Source organism: Chanodichthys erythropterus, chromosome 16, assembly GCF_024489055.1.
Source record: "Chanodichthys erythropterus isolate Z2021 chromosome 16, ASM2448905v1, whole genome shotgun sequence".
Taxonomy (NCBI): Eukaryota; Metazoa; Chordata; class Actinopteri; order Cypriniformes; family Xenocyprididae; genus Chanodichthys; species Chanodichthys erythropterus.
Genome location: NC_090236.1, coordinates 2,333,623 through 2,354,549, shown reverse-complemented (window position 1 = coordinate 2,354,549; position 20,927 = coordinate 2,333,623). Strand labels below are relative to the sequence as shown.

The window sequence follows — 20,927 nt, the reverse complement described above, 5'->3', positions numbered from 1 at the left end:
TTCCGTTTTGCAGAGATGGACTAAAAATTTACTAAATGAGTATCAGGAAATTTTAATTAATCTGAAGTAAAACAATCCTTTAAAGCAGCCCTGGACATACAGTAACATGATCGTCTGCATCAGAGGATGAGTCAAAAAACCAAATGGGTTGTGCTTTGTGGTGAGTCGGTCAGCTAACATTTTCAAAGATTTCCACAGTTTCTGAAACACTCGGTCCATTCACAAATATAGCCTGACTTGCATTATTTTGTGAGCAAAAGAGATTTGGGAATAAACTGATATCTCTCTCAGGCAGAAATGGTAAATGTTGATTAACTCCAAGTGAAAAAAATGGTAGGCTAGGGTAAGCGTATCATTTTCCCTTTTTATTTTTCTGTTCTGCACTCCAAAATGCTTTCCACCTCTATCCATTTTGGTCATGGGGACATACTTAAAGTAATGTTGCAAGGTGAACTTGATCTCATACAATTTTTAACTCATTTATGCAAAACAAATGTTAAATAAATATGTTTCCTTTCATAATTTTTTAACAAATAAATTAAATAAATTATTTATAAAGTTGTATTAAAGTAGGTTTTCAAAGAATGATTTTGCCATAGTGGTGCCTGGCCCCTCCTGTGCGGCGCCCATTATTAAGATTAAAAAATGTATAAAAGTCAAAATACTGTTTGCCCATTGTATAATTTAGTTATGCATTTATTATTTTTTTTGTAGAAAAAAAATGCATTTATCATTCATATTCATCATCACTCTTTTATTTATTTTATTGTTTATTGCCATTTGATGACTTTGCACTTTAAAAAAAAAAACAACAAAAAACCTATATGCACCATAATAATAATAATAATAAGTTTGACATTATTATAACATGAAAACAAACAAACAAACAAAATAAACTAGAACTTTGCGATTATAAGCAGATTGTCTTATTAATGGCTTCGGCTAAGGCCCGCCCATTTAGGGTCGCTCATATGGAGGAAGTTGGTCCGCACCGTATTACTTCCGACCGAAACACGGAAAAGAACTGTGAATATGAATTACTGCAGCTGCAGATGAGACTACTTTAATATTTGATTTTCCAAGGTAAGGACATTATATATAGAAGCGTTAATATACTTCAGTTTATCTGAAAGTCATCACGAATTTTGTGATTATTCTAAAAGCTTTTAAAATGTATTTTCTCCATTGCAGGGGATGAGCTAGTGTCTGCATTCATACAGCAGTTCAGCATTAACGCTGAATAAATCACACTAATACTCCAGGTAACTAATCTTAAAATGGTGAAATTGTGGTAATTTTATTCTGAATAATGTCTATTAATTTTACGTATTTGCTGTGCAAGGCGCCTGCTGATGTTTTAGTTTCGTAATCGACGCTCTTTTATTACTAGCTTTCATTCAGTTTTGACATCGTCATTTAATAGATTCATTAATACGTTATAAAAAACATTATTGTAAGCATTACAAAAACATTTGGACTTGGTAGCCTATAAGTTAGTTACAGAGCTGTAACCCTTAAGACTGTGAACATATGAATCAAAATTTCAGAAGACGAGTTGTTTTAATAATTTGTTTTTGTTTTTTAAAGCATTGATTCATTATGTACAAGCATTGGACTGCAACGTTTTGAGTAAGAAGTTCAGTTTAGTGTCTTGGTTTTAAACACCTGGATAATCCTTTATGAATTTTGTCTTCTAAACTAAATGTCTTATTTCACGATATTTTTTGCTTATAATTCTTGGGTAAAAAAGAAAAGCCTATTTAAAAAACCACACATTGGCGCTATATAAGCATGTCACAAATATTACTGTGCGATGTGTAGCAATGATCTGCATAATTTATTTCCGGGGCAACAATTGTGAATAAACACCATCTATTATAAAATATCTATAATGGTTGTTGAAGGTTATTATACAGTGTTTCCATATTCTTTTAAGATATATATATATATATATATATATATATAATATATTTGTTTTTCTGTTTACTAGTCTTTTGAAGCAGAGCTGTAGTTGTAGTCATCATGGGTCTGTTGTCTGACCCGAATCGCAGAAAAGCCCTGACCAACCTCTTGACCCGCCTCAACACACCCATATGGTAGGTGTTTGCCAGCCAGACAAATGTAAATTTTGGTATCATGAATGTAAAAATACTTATTGTAACTATTCTTATATCAGTGAGTTTCTGTGTAGTTTAACCTTTGAAATGACAGCATACAACTTCATCAACCTTTTGTCAACCTGACCTACTATGCCATCACTTCCTGTTCCTTATTTGGTTCTCTTCATTTTGTTTATTCAGTATGGTGTGCTACCTGGCGGCCATAGTCTGGTTCATGGGTCTGGCATTTGAGCCCTTCACACTGCGCACATACATGTCAGAGAATGCCATGGGTTCTACCATGGTGGAGGAACGCTTCTCCGCTGGGGAACGAGCGCTGTCCACTGCCAAGGAGTTTGATGCTCACAAAAGAAAGGCGGGGTGAGTAGAACATGGAAATCATTGCAGTGTCTGAGGAACACGAGTGCTTGCTGTATAATTAAAGTGCCCCTATTATGCTTTTTCAGATATTACCTTTCATGTGTAAAGCTGTTTGTGAATGTAATAGGTCTGCAAAGTTTCACAGTTGGAGTTATTTCCTCCTAAAAGAAAGTAGCGATTCTGAACTGCATGAAACAAATCATCAGTAATACCAGTCTTACTTCCTGCTTGAAACCTACGTAGGTTTGTAACAGATTTGCATAATGCCCGCCAAACAATGTCTACTTTGACCTGCCCACAAACACTGTATTTGTAGCTGAGGCCTGGACGAGTTTGGTTTATGCTGTTCATTTCGAGAAGAGGAGCAGAGGAGGCTTTGGGAAAGGAGGGGTTTAGAGAGACCAGATTCTTGATTGAACAATTTCAGACACTGTGAGAAAAGAGCTGATGCTGCATGTGTATTATGAGGAAAATTAAAGTGTTTTTTTTTGATCTCGGACCTATGTAAACCTGTTGTAGGAGACCTCTTAAAATTAGGAACCTTTCTAATGGCATAATAGGTACACTTTAAAGGTTTAGTTCACCCAAAAATGAAAATAATGTAATTTATTCCTCGTGTTGTTCTACACCTGTAAGACCTTTGTTCATCAGGTCCATAAAGGTACTAAAAACATATTTGAAACAGTTCATGTGAGTTCAATGGTTCTATCTTAATATTATAAAGCAACAAGAATACTTGTGTGTCAAAAAAACCCAAAATAACATTTTAACAATATCTATATTGTGTATATATAAAGAAGAAGATCTATATGGGCCGATTTCAAAACACTGCTTCGGAGCTTTACGAATTGAATCAGTGAATTGGAGCGCCAAAGTCACGTGATTTCAGCAGTTTAGCCGTTTGATAGGAGACCCAAATAACTAATTCGAAACTAAAGATTCATAAAGCTCTGAAGCTTCATGAAGTAGTGTTTTGCAATCGGCCCATATAGTTGAAAAGTCATTATTTTGTTTTTTTGGTGCACAAATATTATTTGTCACTTTATAATATTAAGATAGAACCACTGAACTTACATGAACTGTTTTTAAAATACGTTTTTAGTACCTTCATGGACCTTGAGAGTTTGAATGGCTTTGCTCTCCATAGAGGCCTCACTGAGCCATCGGATTTCCTCAACAATATCTTAATTTGTGTTCTGAAGATGAACAGGTGTAGAATGACATGAGGGTGAGTAATAAATTACATTATTTTCATTTTTTGGGTGAACTTTAAAGTCAGCATGAAATGGAAGTTGCAGTAGTCTTTTCTTCTCTATTGTGATGTATATCCGAGTGAAACAGCTTCTAGAATGAGACCAAAAGTAGGGCAGGGCTTGATTTTGTCCATAGGGAATTGATTGGATGGTTTGCTATTAGTGGATCTCATGTGAGTGACAGGTTGATAAAACATTTGTAACAAACACTGCAATATTCCATAAAAACATGAATTGTCAACTTTGATTTCATGGTGATTTTAAAGCAGATTTAGTTTCTTGAGTAAGTTAAGAATAATTGTTTCCTTACTCCAGTGGCATGCCAGTGGACTGGTTAGTGAAGATGATGCAGGCTCGAGGACTGGAGGTGTTCACTCAGAGTTTTTCCCGTAAGCTGCCATTCCCTGATGAGAACAAAGAAAGATATGTGAGTTTCTCTGTATTCCATCAATATTACAATAATTTTAACCTTATATAATGTATATTGCCTGCAAGCAATTTTTTTTAATATTATACATAAAATAATTTTGTTACTTTTTTTTTTTTTTTTTTAAGAAATGAATACATAGGCATTTAGCAAAAGGCAAGGCTGGTCTTGCTTTAATGATTTAATTCTGTTTTATTCAGATGGTTCGGGGCACAAATGTGTATGGGATCTTGCGAGCTCCTCGAGCTCCTCGGACCGAGGCACTCGTGATCAGTGCTCCCTGTAGTCCTGGAAACAGCAACAACCAGGCAGTCGGTCTTCTGTTGGGTCTTGCGCAGTATTTCAGGAGTAAGACACTGCTACAGATACAGACAGATATTGGCTCTGCTACACACTCCTGTGTCACAGTATAAACAATTTCAACTCTGCTGAAAAAGTGGATGAGTATTTTCGCACTCTATTATATGTGTTCGGGTAAAACCGGAAGTGGACAGGGCCTAAAGGGATGTTTTATCCAAAAATGAAAATTCTGTCATCATTTACTCACCCTCAAGTTGATTCAAACCTGTATAAATTTCTTTGTTCTCCTGTGCACAAAGGAAGATATTTGGAATAATGATTGTAACCAAGCAGATCTCTCGCACCACTGACTACCATGGTAGGAAAAAAATACTATGGTAGTCAATGGGGGCGAGATCTGCTTGGTTACAAACATTCTTCCAAATATCTTCCTTTGTGTACAGCAGAACAAAGAAATTCATAAAGGTTTGGAACAAGTTGAGGGGGAGTAAATGATGACAGAATTTTCATTTTTGGGTGAACTATCCCTTTAAAATGGAAGTTTACATGAGAGTCCTGTTTTAAATATAAATCTGTTTCCTTCATAGTTTTATTTCACAAATGTGACCCTGGACCACAAAACCAGTCATAAGTCCCTGGGGTATATTTGTAGCAATAGCCAACAATACATTGTATGGGTCAAAATGATTTTATGCCAAAAATCATTAGGATATTAAGTAAAGATCATGTTCCATGAAGAAATTTTGCAGATTTCCTACCGTAAATATATAAAAAATGTATTTTTGTGAGTGGATATGCATTGCTAAGGACTTCATTTGGACAACTTTAAAGGCAATTTACTCAATATTTATTTATTTATAAATAAATATGTACCCTTATGACTGGTTTTGTGGTCCGGGGTCACAAATATTATATAACTCATAAAATTATTATTTTTGTTAAATTATAAGATTTATTTAAACATCTAATTAAAACAACAATACTAAATGTTTTATTAAAAGGAAAAAAAAAATCTTTATTTTTTTGCATACCGAGTTAAGTCAAGACAATCATCCACAACCTCAAATAAGAGGAGTCGGACTCTAAAATAGCTGATTAGAGAACATGGAATTTTAAAGAAAATATTCAGTGGTTGTAAACTGCTAAAACTACTTTTATTATGCTTGTAAATTAAATTTGAACAATTTATAAAGGATACATAAATGTCGGCTCCGGGAGACTGTGAGACAGAGAAACATATCATGTATCATATCTTACAAGGTGTAAATCATTTAAATAGAAATCAAATTGATGATGATGTATTTCATGATTTAGTATTTTAGTTGAGATCACTCTTGCCAAAGCTCTGATTTCTATCTGACTGACTGTTCACAATCTAATTAAATGTATCTGACTATTCAAAGCTTTTAGTTTTAGTCATAGGCTAGTCTAAAAAATAAGGTCTGGTTAAGGTACCTATTTGTGGAGGGAAAAAAATTAAACTTGAGAACATTTAAAGCATTATGGTGTGTTTTTCATGCTTATCATATTTATAGCACCACCCAGTGTTTGATCAGCATCAGTTTGTACATGCATTTGCAGAATCAGTCCTTACACTGTATTGTGAAAATTGGATATTTTGTTCAAGATATATTAATTATCCTGGGGATAATTATTATATGGAATTATTATGGATTTTTCCTATTGAATTCATAGTGGTTTGCAATGAAATTGTTCTTCTTTTTAAAATCATTTAACGATCCATTTCTTCCCCAAAGACCAGGTTTACTGGGCCAAAGACATCATATTCTTGGTGAACGAGCATGATCTGATCGGCATGCAGGCCTGGCTGGAAGGCTACCACCACACTAACATTACAGGTGTGTACAGACTTCTTAATTTTGGTATCAGAAAATGAAAAATGAGAACCTAATTTCACAATTAAACTCATTCTAGCCTTTTTAAGGAGTAAATCACCAGGTATGTCTGTAGTTATTTTTTCAGTTCACTCTTTATTCTCACTTTTACTTTTCAGGAATGGAGTACTCACCCCTGCAGGGTCGTGCAGGGTCAATTCAAGCTGCCCTCTCGTTGGAGCTCAGCAGTGATGTCATTACCAGCCTGGACTTGATTTTAGAAGGGCTCAACGGTCAGCTGCCCAACCTGGACCTGGCCAATCTCTTCTATGCTTTCTGTCAGAAGTTAGGAGTTTTGTGCACCATTCAGGGAAAGGTATATATATATTCATACAAACTGGGGAAGTCCTAGTAAGATTACAAATTAAACTGTCTTTACACTGTCATTACATTATTTACATTTTAATGGGGATTTTTAGCTTACTGCAAAACGTACCTTTTGACATATATATTAAGTGCGTGAACACAGTGGCCAAAGCATCAACAGAGCTCACATTATTTTTTAAATTTCAGTATCGACTTGGTATTGAAGTCGGTACTTTTGACAACACTAAAACAATAATTTCTGCCTAAAAACAGCATACAATATACCCATTTTCTATGATAATGGTGCTGGGGCAGATGAAGGATCTGCAAACCTTAAAGGGTTTGTTCACCCAAAAATGAAAATAATGTAATTAATTACTCACCCATCATGCCGTTCTGCACCTGTAAGACCTTCGTTCATCTTTGGAAACACAAATTAAGATATATTTGTTGAAATCCGATGGCTCATTGAGGCCTGCATCGCCAGAAATTACATTTCCTCTCTCAAGATCCATAAAGGTACTAAAAAAATCAGTTCATGTGAGTACAGTGGTTCAATATTAATATTATAAAGTGACGAGAATATTTTTGTGTGTGCCAAAAAAAAACAAAATAACGACTTGTATAGTGATGGCCGATTTCAAAACACTGCTTCAAGCTTCGGAGCGTTATGAATCTTTTGTGTCAAATCATGATTCGGATCGCGTGTCAAACTGCCAAACTGCTGAAATCATGTAACTTTGGCGCTCTGAACCGCTGATTCAACACGCTGATTCATAATGCTCCGAAGCTTCATGAAGCAGTGCTTTGAAATCGGCCATTACTATATAAATCGTTATTTTGTTTTTTTTGGTGCACAAAATTATTCTTGTCGCTTTATAATATTAATATTGAACAACTTTACTCGCATGGACTGATTTAAAATATGTTTTTAGTACCTTTATAGATCTTGAGAGAGGAAATGTCATCACTGGCTATGCAGGCCTCATTGAGCCATTGGATTTCAACAAAAATATCTTAATTTGCGTTCCGAAGATTAACAAAGGTCTTACAGGTGTAGAACGGCATGAGGGTGAGTAATAAATGTCATTAATTTTTGTTAGAACTAACCCTTTGAAAAAACTGGGATATTCTAATATAGTCATATAAATTTGTAACAAATTTCATACTACGTTACAGGTATTTCTACTTGTTTCAGGAATCAGAAAAAAAGTTATTCTGGTATTACTAACAGGGCCATAATGAGGGTTTTAAAATTAGAGATGTCTGGGTTTGAATGTGTATAAAAGCAAATTACAGGCAAGGTAATTTGCTTAAATTTAGGCTTTTTTAGAAATACCTATGTGTAGTGTGTTTTTCTTTTCTCACTGTGCTTAACCCCAGGTTATCGTCATTCTAAACCATGCTTTTAACTCTGGGTAAAGGAGCATTTCACACTTATTTAGACAGCCAATCGCGTGCCTCAAATTGTGACAGAAAAAATTAAAATTGGAGTGAAGAAGAGACCATTTCATTTATATCATTTATACCAGGATTTTGTTTACCAAGGTTTAGAATGACCCAGGGTTAATTTATTTACTTATTCACAAATCATACTTTTTCATATTTATAAGCATTGCTTTATGAATAAGTAATACAAACATTTCTAGAGCATCAAAATACCATATGACATGTAATAACCATGATTAGTTTTTCAAATAATTGCAGTACAGCAGTATAGGCATAATCCATTCTTCAGAAAAATCCTCCAGGTCCTGAACATTCTTCAGATTCCAGCATCTTTTGCATATTTTAACCCTTTCCAGCAGTGACTGTAGGATTTTGACATCCATCTTTTCACACTTAAGACAACTGAGGGACTCAAACACAACTTTTAAAAAAGGTAAAAAAAAAAAAAAATCATAGTCACTGCTGGAAAGGGTTAAAATATGCAAAAGATGCTGGAGAACTGAAGAATCTGCAGGACCTGGAGGATTTTTCTGAAGAACAGAGCTCAATTTAACTGCTCAGGACAAACAAGGGACTCATGAACAACCATCACACAACAAAAAAACAGTCGTAGATCATCCTGGGGCCCGTTTCAGAAAGGAGGTTAAGTGAAAACTCTGAGGATGTTAACTCTGAAATGAGGGAAACTCTGGGTTTTCCGTTTCAGAATGGGAGGTATGTCAAACCTGAAAAAGCAGGTTAAGTCAAGCCCGTTTCTGAAAGAGAGAGAACTTTTACTCAGAGTCAGTTACCATGGTAACTTACTCTGTGAACCTAACCTAGTCAGGAGCAGGTTTTCTTCGGTAAACCCAGAGTTTCCTTCGGTCTCCTCCCCCTTTTTAAAGTGCAAGTGATGTTTAAATAGTTCATTCATTCATTCATGCTGCAAAAATGCTTTTCTTACTGAGTATTTTTTGTCATATTTCAAGTACAAATATCTAAAAATTCTTAAATCAAGATAGATTTTGCATATAAGAAAATTATATGAGATATTTAGTCATGTTTCCTGGAGGGATCTAAATTAAGTGCATTTTACTTAAATAAAATTATCAATATCTGCCAGTGTGGTAATAAAAATAATCTTAATGCAAACGGAAAACAAGATTATTCATAGTGTCTAATACTAAGTGCAAATTTACAGTAGCTCCGCCCACCAATGTTGGATCAGGTTAAAATTGACACACGTTTTTGTGGTTGCAGTGGTATAGGCAGTAGCGTGTTGGGTACGGAGAATTAACTTGTGATGCGATTGATTGGATTGGAATCCGCCTTCTGGCGAGCTCGCTAGTCTCCTTTTTTCCATCACGTAAGAAAGGCATTTATTTTCAATAAAAAAAGTGGAAGTAAATTGCCTAACGAGTGTTTTAATAATGATTAAACATTTACAGTCTTACTATTGCATCCTGTTAAATTATAATTTTTTTTTCTTACCATTCCAATAACTTACCATTCTACCAGTTTTCACCTTTTAATATTATAACAGTGATAAGAATTAAACGCATTGACTCAGAAGTATGCAGACGTCCTTTTGTCATGTGCTGTTGCCATGGTGAATTGTAATATCGGCGCTCCATTGATGATGGCTTTTCATAGTCATGGTGCACAGGCTTAACTCAGAGGCAACCTACACAGAGTCGATTGAACTAACTCAATTCAGCTGTTCTGAAAACTGAGTTTCCCATTTCAGGGTAAGTCAACTCAGAGTTCAAGTTTTAACTCGGAGTTGGTTGAACCTCCTTATTGAAACGGGCCCCAGGTAACCACACACAGTATTATGAACCAATGGTTCCCAAACTTTTGAACGGGGTCATTTTAATAAATTCAGCTATTTTTTTTGTCTTGTGGACCATATATAAACATATTTTGTAAAATATCTTACTCGGGTCAGTACTAAATTAAACATAACATGCATTTTGTATGATCTCTCATATTTTGATAAAATTATTCACATTTTCACAGATTCTGCAAGGGGTTCCCAAACTTTCGCATGCCACTGTATCAAAAACCCCCCTATGAATCATAACAGACAGACAGACATACAACATACAATACAGACAACAGACCTACAACATAACAGAACATTAAACAATATATTATTCTCTTTGAACAGTCTGCAAATGCATGCAACAAATCCACACCTGAAGAATAGGAGAATATCTCTGAAATCTTCAAGTCTATAGCTCAATCCATCATCATGGAAAAGAATCATGTTTGCAAAATGTGCTTAGGGAAAAGTCTGGATGCTCGGTGGTCACAACAACAAGCCTAACCAACTGTCTCCAGTATTTTCACAAGATCAGAACTTGATTGATTTCTAGACAAGAGAGGAATTATCTCAACAGAAAGAGATGCTCACTGTTCTCCAGTGTTTGTCAATGAGGCTTCGAGTGGAAATTAGCTAGTCAGACATTACTGGCTAAACATTTCAGCATTATTGTTGTTTGTGTTTTAGCTCCAGAGGAATGACTGGGACACAGCTGAGGGCTACACACATGCGGCTCAGACCATGATGCTGATGGTGTTAAAACAAGCTTGCGGACGCTCTTGGGGTGATCACGGCCTCTTCCTCCGCTATCACATTGAAGCCGCCTCTATTCGGGGCATCAACAGTTTCAGACACTACAAGATGGACACCACCACTATTGGCAGGTTGGTTTTGTATTAGGCCTACACAAGAAATTCACTATTCATGTCAAAACCATTTTACTTTTTAAGAGCCATGGCCCATGCTAAGCAGTCTAACACTGACCTCAGCTTTGTTTTATTACAAATTGTTTTTACTTCAGGATCACGGTTAAAACCAGTATTGGGGTAATCAGATAAATTTTTTAAATTTCTGATCATCCATTGCTTTAATCCATCCTTATTTGTTGTTCTTTTTATGACAGATTGTTGGAGGGAATGGTCCGTAAACTGAACAATCTCCTGGAGCGTCTTCATCAGTCATATTTCTTTTACCTCTTACCTTCTCTCTCTCGGTTTGTCTCCATTGGCTACTATATGCCGGCGTTTGGCCTCCTGGCAGTCATCTTACTGCTTCGAGTATCCATTTCAGTCTGTGTGGTAGCTTTTTCATTGTCTGTTAGGACTGGGTCTAATTTTAATAATGAATACTTCAACCAAGCATCTATAAATCACTCCGACAACTAAAACAACTAAAATACAGTAAAAGGCATGTTTTGAAAGACTTTCACTAGTGAACATGAGAAAGGCAAAAAACTCTAACTGATAAATAGCAATGTGAAGAAATGTGTCTCCTGTGGACATTAAGCATCTATGAATGAATCATTGATTTGTTTAAACTGTACAGTCAATTCAGTGTGGATATAATTTAAATTTCACTGTTATCTATATTGACCAAAATTCAGCATTTTGGTTTTGTATTTTGTTACAAAAAGGTGCGGTCAAATTTTCATTGGCTAAATATCAAATTTTCGTTAGCAAAATTGAATCTAATTTCAATAGGAAACAACATGATCAGGAATTTTGCGCAAGAGCGAAATATTTGCCCATGAGGATTTGCAATGGGTTCACTGTAAACCAGAATAAGTTAGGCTAACTCAAAAAATGAGGTAATCAGTTACATCAATTTTTTTAAGTTATGATGTTCTCAATTTTAAGTAAGCAGAAGTTCTTGCTAATCAAATGAGTTTAGTTCACTGTAATCCCTAAGAAAATACAAAAAAAATACCAACTTGCTCATTTGCTAACATGTTAACAATAGCATGGTATAGGTCTTCTTGAATGAGTACAGCAACTTAAAACATGTAACTTACCTGCTCTCATACTAAGCCACATGCGCTACTTGTCACCATGATGGTAACTCTCCAAAAACCCACATTAACAGAAACTCTTCTAAATTAGCATTAATCACTACTAAATCTCCCTTACTATTAATCTTGTGCAAACAAACATTATATAACACTTTATTTTAGCATTTACTCTCCCTTTGGAGTGCCATGGGCAAAGCATGCTGGGAAATAGAAACCCCAGTCCAGTTTCAGTTAAACTTAACTTTGTCTAAATTAGAACAAATGAGTTCATACAACTCAAAACAATGAAATAGTTCAGTTTACTTGAAATATGCCAGTGCTGTGAACTCAAAAGAAAAAGAAAGTTCTAAATACACATATCAGTTAATTTAACTGAACTAATTTGTTCATTTTAAGTTTGTCCTACTCAAAACAATTAAGTATTTTGAGCATTAGGGTTTACAGTGTTGAAGTTGGTCACGCAAATTCGCCATGTTGACAAAAGCTGCTTGGTTTGTAATGCACTTCAGTGTGGGCAATAGACAAGGGAACTTTTTTGCCTTTTTTAAATGTGTCCGGACCTTAAGACTGTAGATTGGATGATTCAGGGATGTGTACATTTTTGTTAAAGATTTTTTTATTTTTTATTTTTTTTCTGAACAAAACCTTGTTGGCTATTTATTCAGAATTGAGCACTATTTTCACCAGAATATTATAATGTGGTTGTTAGAATCCTTAATTTTACCTCAGGCACTGGATATCTGGGTTCATCTGGGAACACCTGCTCTGGCAGCAGTGGATGGAGTCAGTGAAGCAGAGCAAGTAAGTCTTGTTTTATTTAAAGGTACACTGAGTAATACAGATTGTTTCAAAGCAGCTTTACAGTAATAAAGAGAAAAGTAATGATTCAATGATCTGAACAGAATTCAATTCTGCTGTAAATCTGCTCTAAATAGACAATAGTAAACAGTCATTATTCGGTCTAAATCAGTGTTGATTCAGTTTGGTTCAATTACTGCTATTATCTATTATTCATCATCAATTACAAGAAAGCATCTGCATCATAAGAATATGATTTCTCAAAATGTACTATCTACGAGCTTTCATGCTTGTAGACAAACTGAATAATAACTCTCCTTGTTGATCGCTTCAACACAGTTTGTTTTGAGCTTGAGCACCAATGCGCAGCTTGACATCTCTCAGATATTTTCACATCACACATCGCCAAAATGAGAATGAAGGCTAAACATTAGATTATTTGAACAAATCTGTATTTAAATTGTAAATCAGTGTTTAGGAGAACAACATGAGAAAATACAAAATGCCAGTCTACATTATTTGTATATATTACATTTGTTGCTGTTCTAAAATGTTGCCAAGAGCTGTACACAGTAATTAATGCTGGTTAATGTATATGTAATAAAGGTTATGGCATTGATGGCAAATAATGATGACAGTTTAAAAAAGAAGCTTTACAATTGGAATATGTGTTGGTGACAGGGTTATTATCATTAACTAAATTGAAATAAAGCTGAAATAAAATATAGATCACACTTCAGATTAGTGCCCAATTCTCACTATTAACTATGACTTTTGCCTAAATAAGCTCCTAATTACTGCTAATAAGGTAGTTTTAAAATTTAGGTATTGGGTAAGAATTGGGTATGGGATGTAGAATAAGGTCATGCAAAATAAGGCATTAGTGTGTGCTTTATAAGTACTAAAAAACAGCCAATATATTAGTAATATGCATGCTAATAAGCAACTAGTTAAAAGTAAGAATTGGACCCTAAACTAAAGTGTTACCAAAATAAAAATATAATATAAAATAAAATATAAATATTAGTTGAAAAGGTTTAAATGAAAATTAGAAATGTTGCCTTTGCAATAAACTGAGTTACTTAAGTTTAAGTTCAAGCACAAAAATTAACTGGATAAAAATAAATTAAATCTAAACATACATATTTAAAAGATAATTAATAAAATGACAAAAGCACATAACTAAATTACTCAAAAATTAAACTAAAATGAACATAACTAAAAATATAAAATTAAAGCTAATTGTAAATATTAATAAAACTAAATGACTAAAATGACACTGGTTGGTGAGGAGGTTGCAGTTGGAAGCCTTCTCAAAAGTGTTGACATTTTTCTGAAGGGAAACTTTTCACTTTTGTAATCTTGCTCCATTTTGCTATAGAATGCCCACGTCCAGTCAGTTCCAGATTAATAAACTTCTGCCTCAGCTTTTTGTTTCTCATTCTGCTTCACTACAGTTGTTACATTTTGTTGTTGTTTTCTTCTTCATTAAAACAAACAAAAAAAAGTTTTAATGTATCAGATTAGTTGATGGATTCCCTATTTCTCATTGCATAACATTTGTTTTCTGTTTCTCTGCAGCCATCCGGTCCAGGTGTGTTGTCAGTGTTGACCCCAGTGTTGATAAGTCACCTGACAGGTGTGGCACTGTATCTGCTACCTGTTCATCTGCAGGAAATTGCTGTGGAGCACTTCCCTGTGTCTGAAACTGAAGCTGTGGTGCTTACTGCTATTGCCATCTATACCGCAGGCCTAGCCCTGCCGCACAACACCCAACGGTACACACACACCCAAAGAAATCCCCAAAAATCTTAAAGCCCAAAGTATACTTCAGCTAGCCGCGATCCACGCACTGTCCGTGTGACGTAATTTTCGTAATCAGGAGTGTCTGCGGACACTGTCCACATGCAGCCCAATTTTTTATGTCCGCGTGGGTGATACACGTACAACAGCACACGTGCAACATGAATGTTGAGACAGAAGAGTCCACTAGGTGGCAATACGCAGTTGTGATGTATTGTGCAGTAGTTGAAAAAGAGTGTGGAAATAGCGATACAAAACAACACAAAGCAGCAAATCATTCTTCATCTTTTTGGTTTGGTTCTTGTTCTAAATTTTGCATGCAACGGTGGATCCTCTACTTTTTTTCTTCTATTCTTCTGAGCAAATGTCCTGTTAATGACACGACTCATTGCTGCCCTCCTGACATCTTGTAGTATATAGAATAGCAATATACTGTGAATGTGTCGAACTCAACCATCCGCACTCATCCACGGTTGAGTATAATTTGAAAGCTGAGCAGAGCGCGGAAAATGAAGTATACCAGGGCCTTAATGCTATTTATACTGCGGGAAATGATTATTCACATGGATCATGTGTTTTCTTTCTGTCTGTGACAGGTTGTTGTCTGGAGAGGGAACAGAGCAGGGCTGGAAAGTGCTGAAACTGACGGCTTTGCTCTATCTAGCTGCGTTGCTGGGCTGCACAGCCCTCATTAACTTCTCTCTGGGCTTCATCTTGGCCGTCACACTGGTGCCCATCACTGCCAGCATCACACCACACATGCCCAAGTAAAAAAGCCCACAAGCACATTTCAGCAAACAATCTTTTATATTTGTCAAGCAAAACAATCTTTTATATTTGTCAAGCATGTTTTAAAGATAATCTGATGCAATTTCGTTGAAAATCTGGGAGAGTTTGTTGAAATGACAATATAAGCAAATCTTTTTTGCTTATTTTGAGACCCACTGGCCATAATGAACATCAAATTTAAAAACATTCTGTTTCTAATTTGGTGTCACCATTGGACACTGATATTTTGCAGTTGTGATTGGAATTGTGATTTTACACTTTACATGCATTAAAGGATTAGTTCACTTTAAAATGAAAATTACCACAATCTTTACTCACCCTCAAGCTATCTTGGGTGTATATGACTTTCTTATTTCTGATGAACACAATCGGAGTTATATTAAAGGGATAGTTCACCCAAAAATGAAACTGTGATGTTTATCTGCTTACCCCCAGGGCATCCAAGATGTATTTGACTTTGTTTCTTCAGTAGAACACAAAAGATGATTTTTAACTTCAACTGCTGCCGTCTGTCAGTCAAATAATGCAAGTGAATGGGAACTCTATCAATAAGAGTCGGAAAAACTTGCATAGACAAATCCAAATTAAACCCTGCGGCTCGTGACAACACATTGATGTCCTAAGACACGAAATGATCGGTTTGTGCGAGAAACCGAACAGTATATCATTTTTGACCTCTAAAACACCACAATGTCCAACTGCGTTCAGCACTCACTTAGTTAGGTCTGATCGCGCTCTGATAACTGCAGTGATATCTAGCACTCATTGAAGTATAAGCGCGAGACATCGCTGCTGTTGTCAGAGCGCGATCAGACCTCACTAACCGAGTGCTGAACGCCGTTGGACATTGTGGTGTTTTAGAGGTAAAAAATGATATAATTACTGTTTGGTTTCTCGTCTGTGCATGTTTTTTTGACTCTTATTTATAGTTCCCATTCACTCGCATTATTTGACTGACAGAAGGCCTTTATTAACCCCCTGGAGCCGTGTGGAGTATGTTTATAATAGATAGATTCACTTTCTTAAGCTTCATATTCGTTTCCGCTCACTACCATTATAAGTCTTGGGTATTCATTAATGTAACTCCGATTGTGTTCATCAGAAAGAAAAAAGTTATATACACTTAGGATGGCTTGAGGGTGAGTAAAGCTTAGGGTAATTTCCATTTTAAAGTGAACTAACCCTTTAAGCCATATTTAAAGATGCAAGAGAAAGATCACTAAAGATTGTCCCAAAAAGTGTTTGGGACTTGATTCTGTATATAACAATAACAGTAACTCTTTAAGCACAGTGACTCATGTGCACACAAACTGTTTTTGTCACACACAGACTGACTGCAGTACTTATGTTAAATGTTGATTTCATGGCTACATCTTAATATAAATTTAGATAAAAGAGGAAGTGCAGTACAAACACACCAAATTGTGTGTTTTGAATCATACAGCTGGTGAGATTTTATTGACAGTTTGAAATTGTGGTCCTAGTCAAATTTATATTGAGCTCTAATCCCATATCTCTTCATGTGTGTTTCCGTCTCTCTGTTAGAGCTCTGAGTGCTCTGGCCATGGTGCTGCTCAGTCCTGCCTTCACCATCCTCTACTGTGTCTTCATCTACCAGGAGCTCATCGAAGCGCCCGTCAGCATCAATGAAGGCTGGATGCTCTTCCTGTCAGTCATTTCACAGGGCATTCTTGATCATGCCCTCTACGGATCGCTCGTCTATCCACTTTTAGCTCTTTTCGTTTATCCCTGCTGGCTAATGTTCTGGAACATTCTTTTCTGGAAGTAACCATCTCAAGGAGCTTCTGATGGAGCTGTTTTTGAGAATAATCCCACTTAGTGCCAATCATAAAGATTTATTCTCCATCTGTGGGCATTGTCTGCCATTAGGGGTTGGTGGAAGGAAGATCTAGGCCGATGTCAGGCCCTACGTAAGTACGAATAAAGAGGATTTAATGGTGTGACTTCAACGGTAAGAGTTCTTTGGTCCAAGTATTGAGTGTGTTTAGGGGGGAAAGGGATTTATTTATTGCCCAATTTTGTGAACAGTTTCACAAAATAAGACATGAAGACATATGTAAGGCAGAATTAATTAATTAAGCAGGGACGTTCAAGTTAATTAGGAAAGAAATTAAATATTTTTACTAGATGAGTGGACATATTTGTTCATTCATTACCTCATTTATAGAAAAGGATTACATGGTTTTGAACTCTGGGGTACTGGAATCTTATTATCAATATAGTATAATAGTCAAAGTTTACAACAGGACTGTTTTGGTTTTGTTTTGTTTTGTTCCAAAAAATAAATAAATACATAAATATGTTCAATAAAATATTCAAAATGTAGACCTTGTAATTTAATTATCTGTGGACATTACAAAAGGCAGAAATTAGAAAATAACTCAACCTTAAAAACCAAGTTTCCCAGACTTATTTATTTTATTTTTTATTTTTTTCAATTTGTGCTAGGCAACACTGTCTTCAAATGTACAATAAATTATGTGGGCCTTTTTGAATATTAAATGCGATTTAAAAAATCTTTAAAGAAAGTGTCAGAAAGTTACTGCTGCTTAATTATTTATTTAAATTTAAATCATGTTTTCCCATGTCTCAAGTGTTAATATTATTAATAAAACATTAATAACATTAATAAATCAACAGTTTGAATTGAGAAATATCGGAATGCATTCATTGGCTTAACTGATCAAATATGAACAGGTTTGTGAAGCGGATGGTTGGGTGGGTGGGTATTTGTCTGGATGGCTAGACCAATAAAAAAACCCATGTGTTGGTAATCGTGTTACAATGTGTAAGGTAAAAAAGTGTTCGCCTAAAGGGGAACCATGTATAATTAAATATTATTAATAAAACATATTTGGGTCAAGTAACTGATTTGGGGATTCTTCACAGAATTTGTCTGATCAACACTCATCCAGCAAGTGTTTAGTGAGAAGAACATCGATAGACAATAGAAGGATATTACTCTCTTGGCCATAGGTAATATCCTAATACTGATCCAATACCATTTTTAACAGCATGTAAGTAATTGTCATTATTAGTGACTGTAGTTTATGAGCATAAACTAACAGCATCATTGATATGTGATACAAATAAGACTTTATTAACTACACTAAACAAAACTATTCTAGCACACATATACTGCACACACAATTTAGTACTGGACGAGTGTTAAAGTTAAAGCAGGATAATGAATAAAAGCATGAAGTTATGGCAGCATTTGAAATTCAGCTTATTTAGCTCAGCTTCGTCTTCCTCCCACTGTGTTCTTGGACAGTGACCTTTAATACTTGCTAAAGTGATTGTTTTTAAAAAAGTTTGTGCTATTTTTGGTTTATATTAATAAATAAAATAATTCATTTTTGTTTTTTAAATATAGCCTGCTGTTATTAAAATGTTTGTTAAAAATACAGAATATCCCATAATAATTTAATGTAGCAGTATTAGTAGTAACAGTAAATATTTTGTATTATATTAAATTATTAATATCATATTTTTAAATTTCATTATAAATGTGGTGATTATCTCTAAGGTGTGACTTTCGCCCCAACAGCAGGAGTGACTTTTACCCCAAATACCATACTTTTACATATTGTTCCGTTATTGAAAAACTAAAAATAAATTTTATCTATTCTCATTTGCTACATAAATCTAGAATATTTATAAAAAAAAAAAAAAAAAACATTAAATATTAGCACAGAATCAACTTTGCATTGCTGTCTGTGATCGTGATCTTTTAAGGATCAGCCAAATTTCCACATGCATCATCAAAAGCAGTTGTTAAAACTGAATTTTTGTGCCATCTTGTGGTCTAAAAGAAAATATCGTTAAATCCTCCTTTTACCCCGTATGCCTTTAGCACTGTTGCACTCTAATTTATAAATTTATAGGATATACATACTATCTATAGAATAAACATTATGGTAATGGAAGCTCCAGTGTCCACCCCCAGGTGAAAAAAAGTACACTTCTATAATATACTTAAAGTGCTCTATTTTCGCGCACTAATTTTGTACTCCATATACTAAAAATTCTTCTTTAGTACTTCTTAAGATAATCTTAAGAACATCTAAGTGTCAACTGTGCTATTTTGAGACACCATGAAATATGAACCAAAAAGTGCTTTTAATATACTATCTCTGTATTTAAAAAATATATTTAGCTACCACTTGTAGTACACTATGGGTTCAAATGTACTATAAAGTTGACACTTAGATGTTCTTAAGATTATCTTAATTAGTACTAAAGAAGAATTTTTAGTATACTAAGTACAAAATTAGTGCACGAAAATAGAGCACTTTAAGTATATTATAGAAATGTACTTTTTTTTTCACCTGGGCCAGTCCTTCCACTCTTACTTGGTGTTCCAAAGTGATGGAAAGGTGGAATATATTGTCTGTTTCTTGCTCAAACAGGTCTCCTAGGAGCCTGTGCTGTATCTGGCAAAGATTCAGAAGTTTGTTCTTCCTGTTGCCCATCAGGTGAGTTCTGTTCAAACAACTCCAGTGACTGAGATGTAGGTGGGTCCAGCTGTCTTTGCACAGCCTCCGATTTACACCTGTTTGATAAATATCAAGAGGGATGCTGTTGTTGACTGTTGGGTTTCCAGGGTGTTTTCCCATGGTCTCTTCCATGGCTTCTCCCAGTGGTTGGTCTGGTACCAAATTAGATGCAGGCTGTCTTGTTTGCAAGTGGAAGTCAGTTTATCAAAGGTAGATGTGGTCTCCAGCAGGATTTGATGCTGCTAAGTAGTCAATATTTCTGGCCAGTCAGTTCACGTCTTCTCCTATTGTCAGTCCATGTGCCATTTCAGGATTTATCTGGAATAGCCTTTTCTTTTCTGTGGCTAGAGGCTTTACAAATCTGGCTAATGAGGTGTTAGGCAGATGACTCTGGCTTTTCCCTTTGTTTCTCTGAAATACTGCCAAATGATGTTTTGAAACGCTTTTAATGATGTTTTATTAACAAAGTTCAGGAGGAGCAAGTTCAGATAATTAACCTAATTAGCACAAGTGGAGCGCATTCAGTTAATCGACTCAACCAATGTCAAGAGGTATAAATTCAGCAGACTTACCTCTGTTCAGAGTTTATCAGCATCCCTCCTCCACCCCATCTCCTCACTTAGTTCTATCTACTTTTACCACACTTGGAGGGAGTACTCTGGGTTCGGGCCAAAATTCCGAGCTCGGAGCCCTCTCCCCGGACAGCACGCCAGATATGCATAACTTTACTCTATTTAATTATATGGATATGTGAACTCGTGAAGAGCAATTAAAAAAGGCAGAGGTGTGTCACTAGCCCTGGATGAATCCACCAATGATATCAGTGTCAGCTGTGTCTCGGCTGTGAAATTTTTGGTTGCCTTCAGGAGGATCTTTTGCACTGTAAAAAAAAAAAAAATTGTTGATTTAACTTTTAAAAGTATGTTATCTGGTTGCCTTAAAATTTTGAGTTTATTGAAATAAAAAAATTGAGTTAATACAATGAAGGCAATTGGTTTAATCAACAGAAACTCAAAATATGATGTTATCTGAACGACATAAATTATCTAAATTGATTTGACAAAAGAAAAAATCTTGTGATAACAAATCATGAAA

General features: G+C 35.2%; 1 protein-coding gene across 1 annotated transcript; it reads left to right on the top strand.

Annotated features, from left to right (window-relative positions):
* Positions 1-996: 996 nt before the first annotated feature.
* Positions 997-18,072, top strand: gpaa1 (glycosylphosphatidylinositol anchor attachment 1). Its single transcript, XM_067362908.1, has 14 exons — positions 997-1,083; positions 1,192-1,262; positions 1,991-2,096; positions 2,301-2,480; positions 4,049-4,160; positions 4,361-4,508; positions 6,218-6,319; positions 6,475-6,671; positions 10,602-10,798; positions 11,038-11,191; positions 12,652-12,723; positions 14,302-14,498; positions 15,120-15,290; positions 16,858-18,072. Exons 3-14 carry the CDS (start codon positions 2,023-2,025, stop codon positions 17,099-17,101), a joined length of 1,848 nt encoding a protein of 615 aa, XP_067219009.1. The 5' UTR covers positions 997-1,083; positions 1,192-1,262; positions 1,991-2,022; the 3' UTR covers positions 17,102-18,072.
* Positions 18,073-20,927: the final 2,855 nt, after the last annotated feature.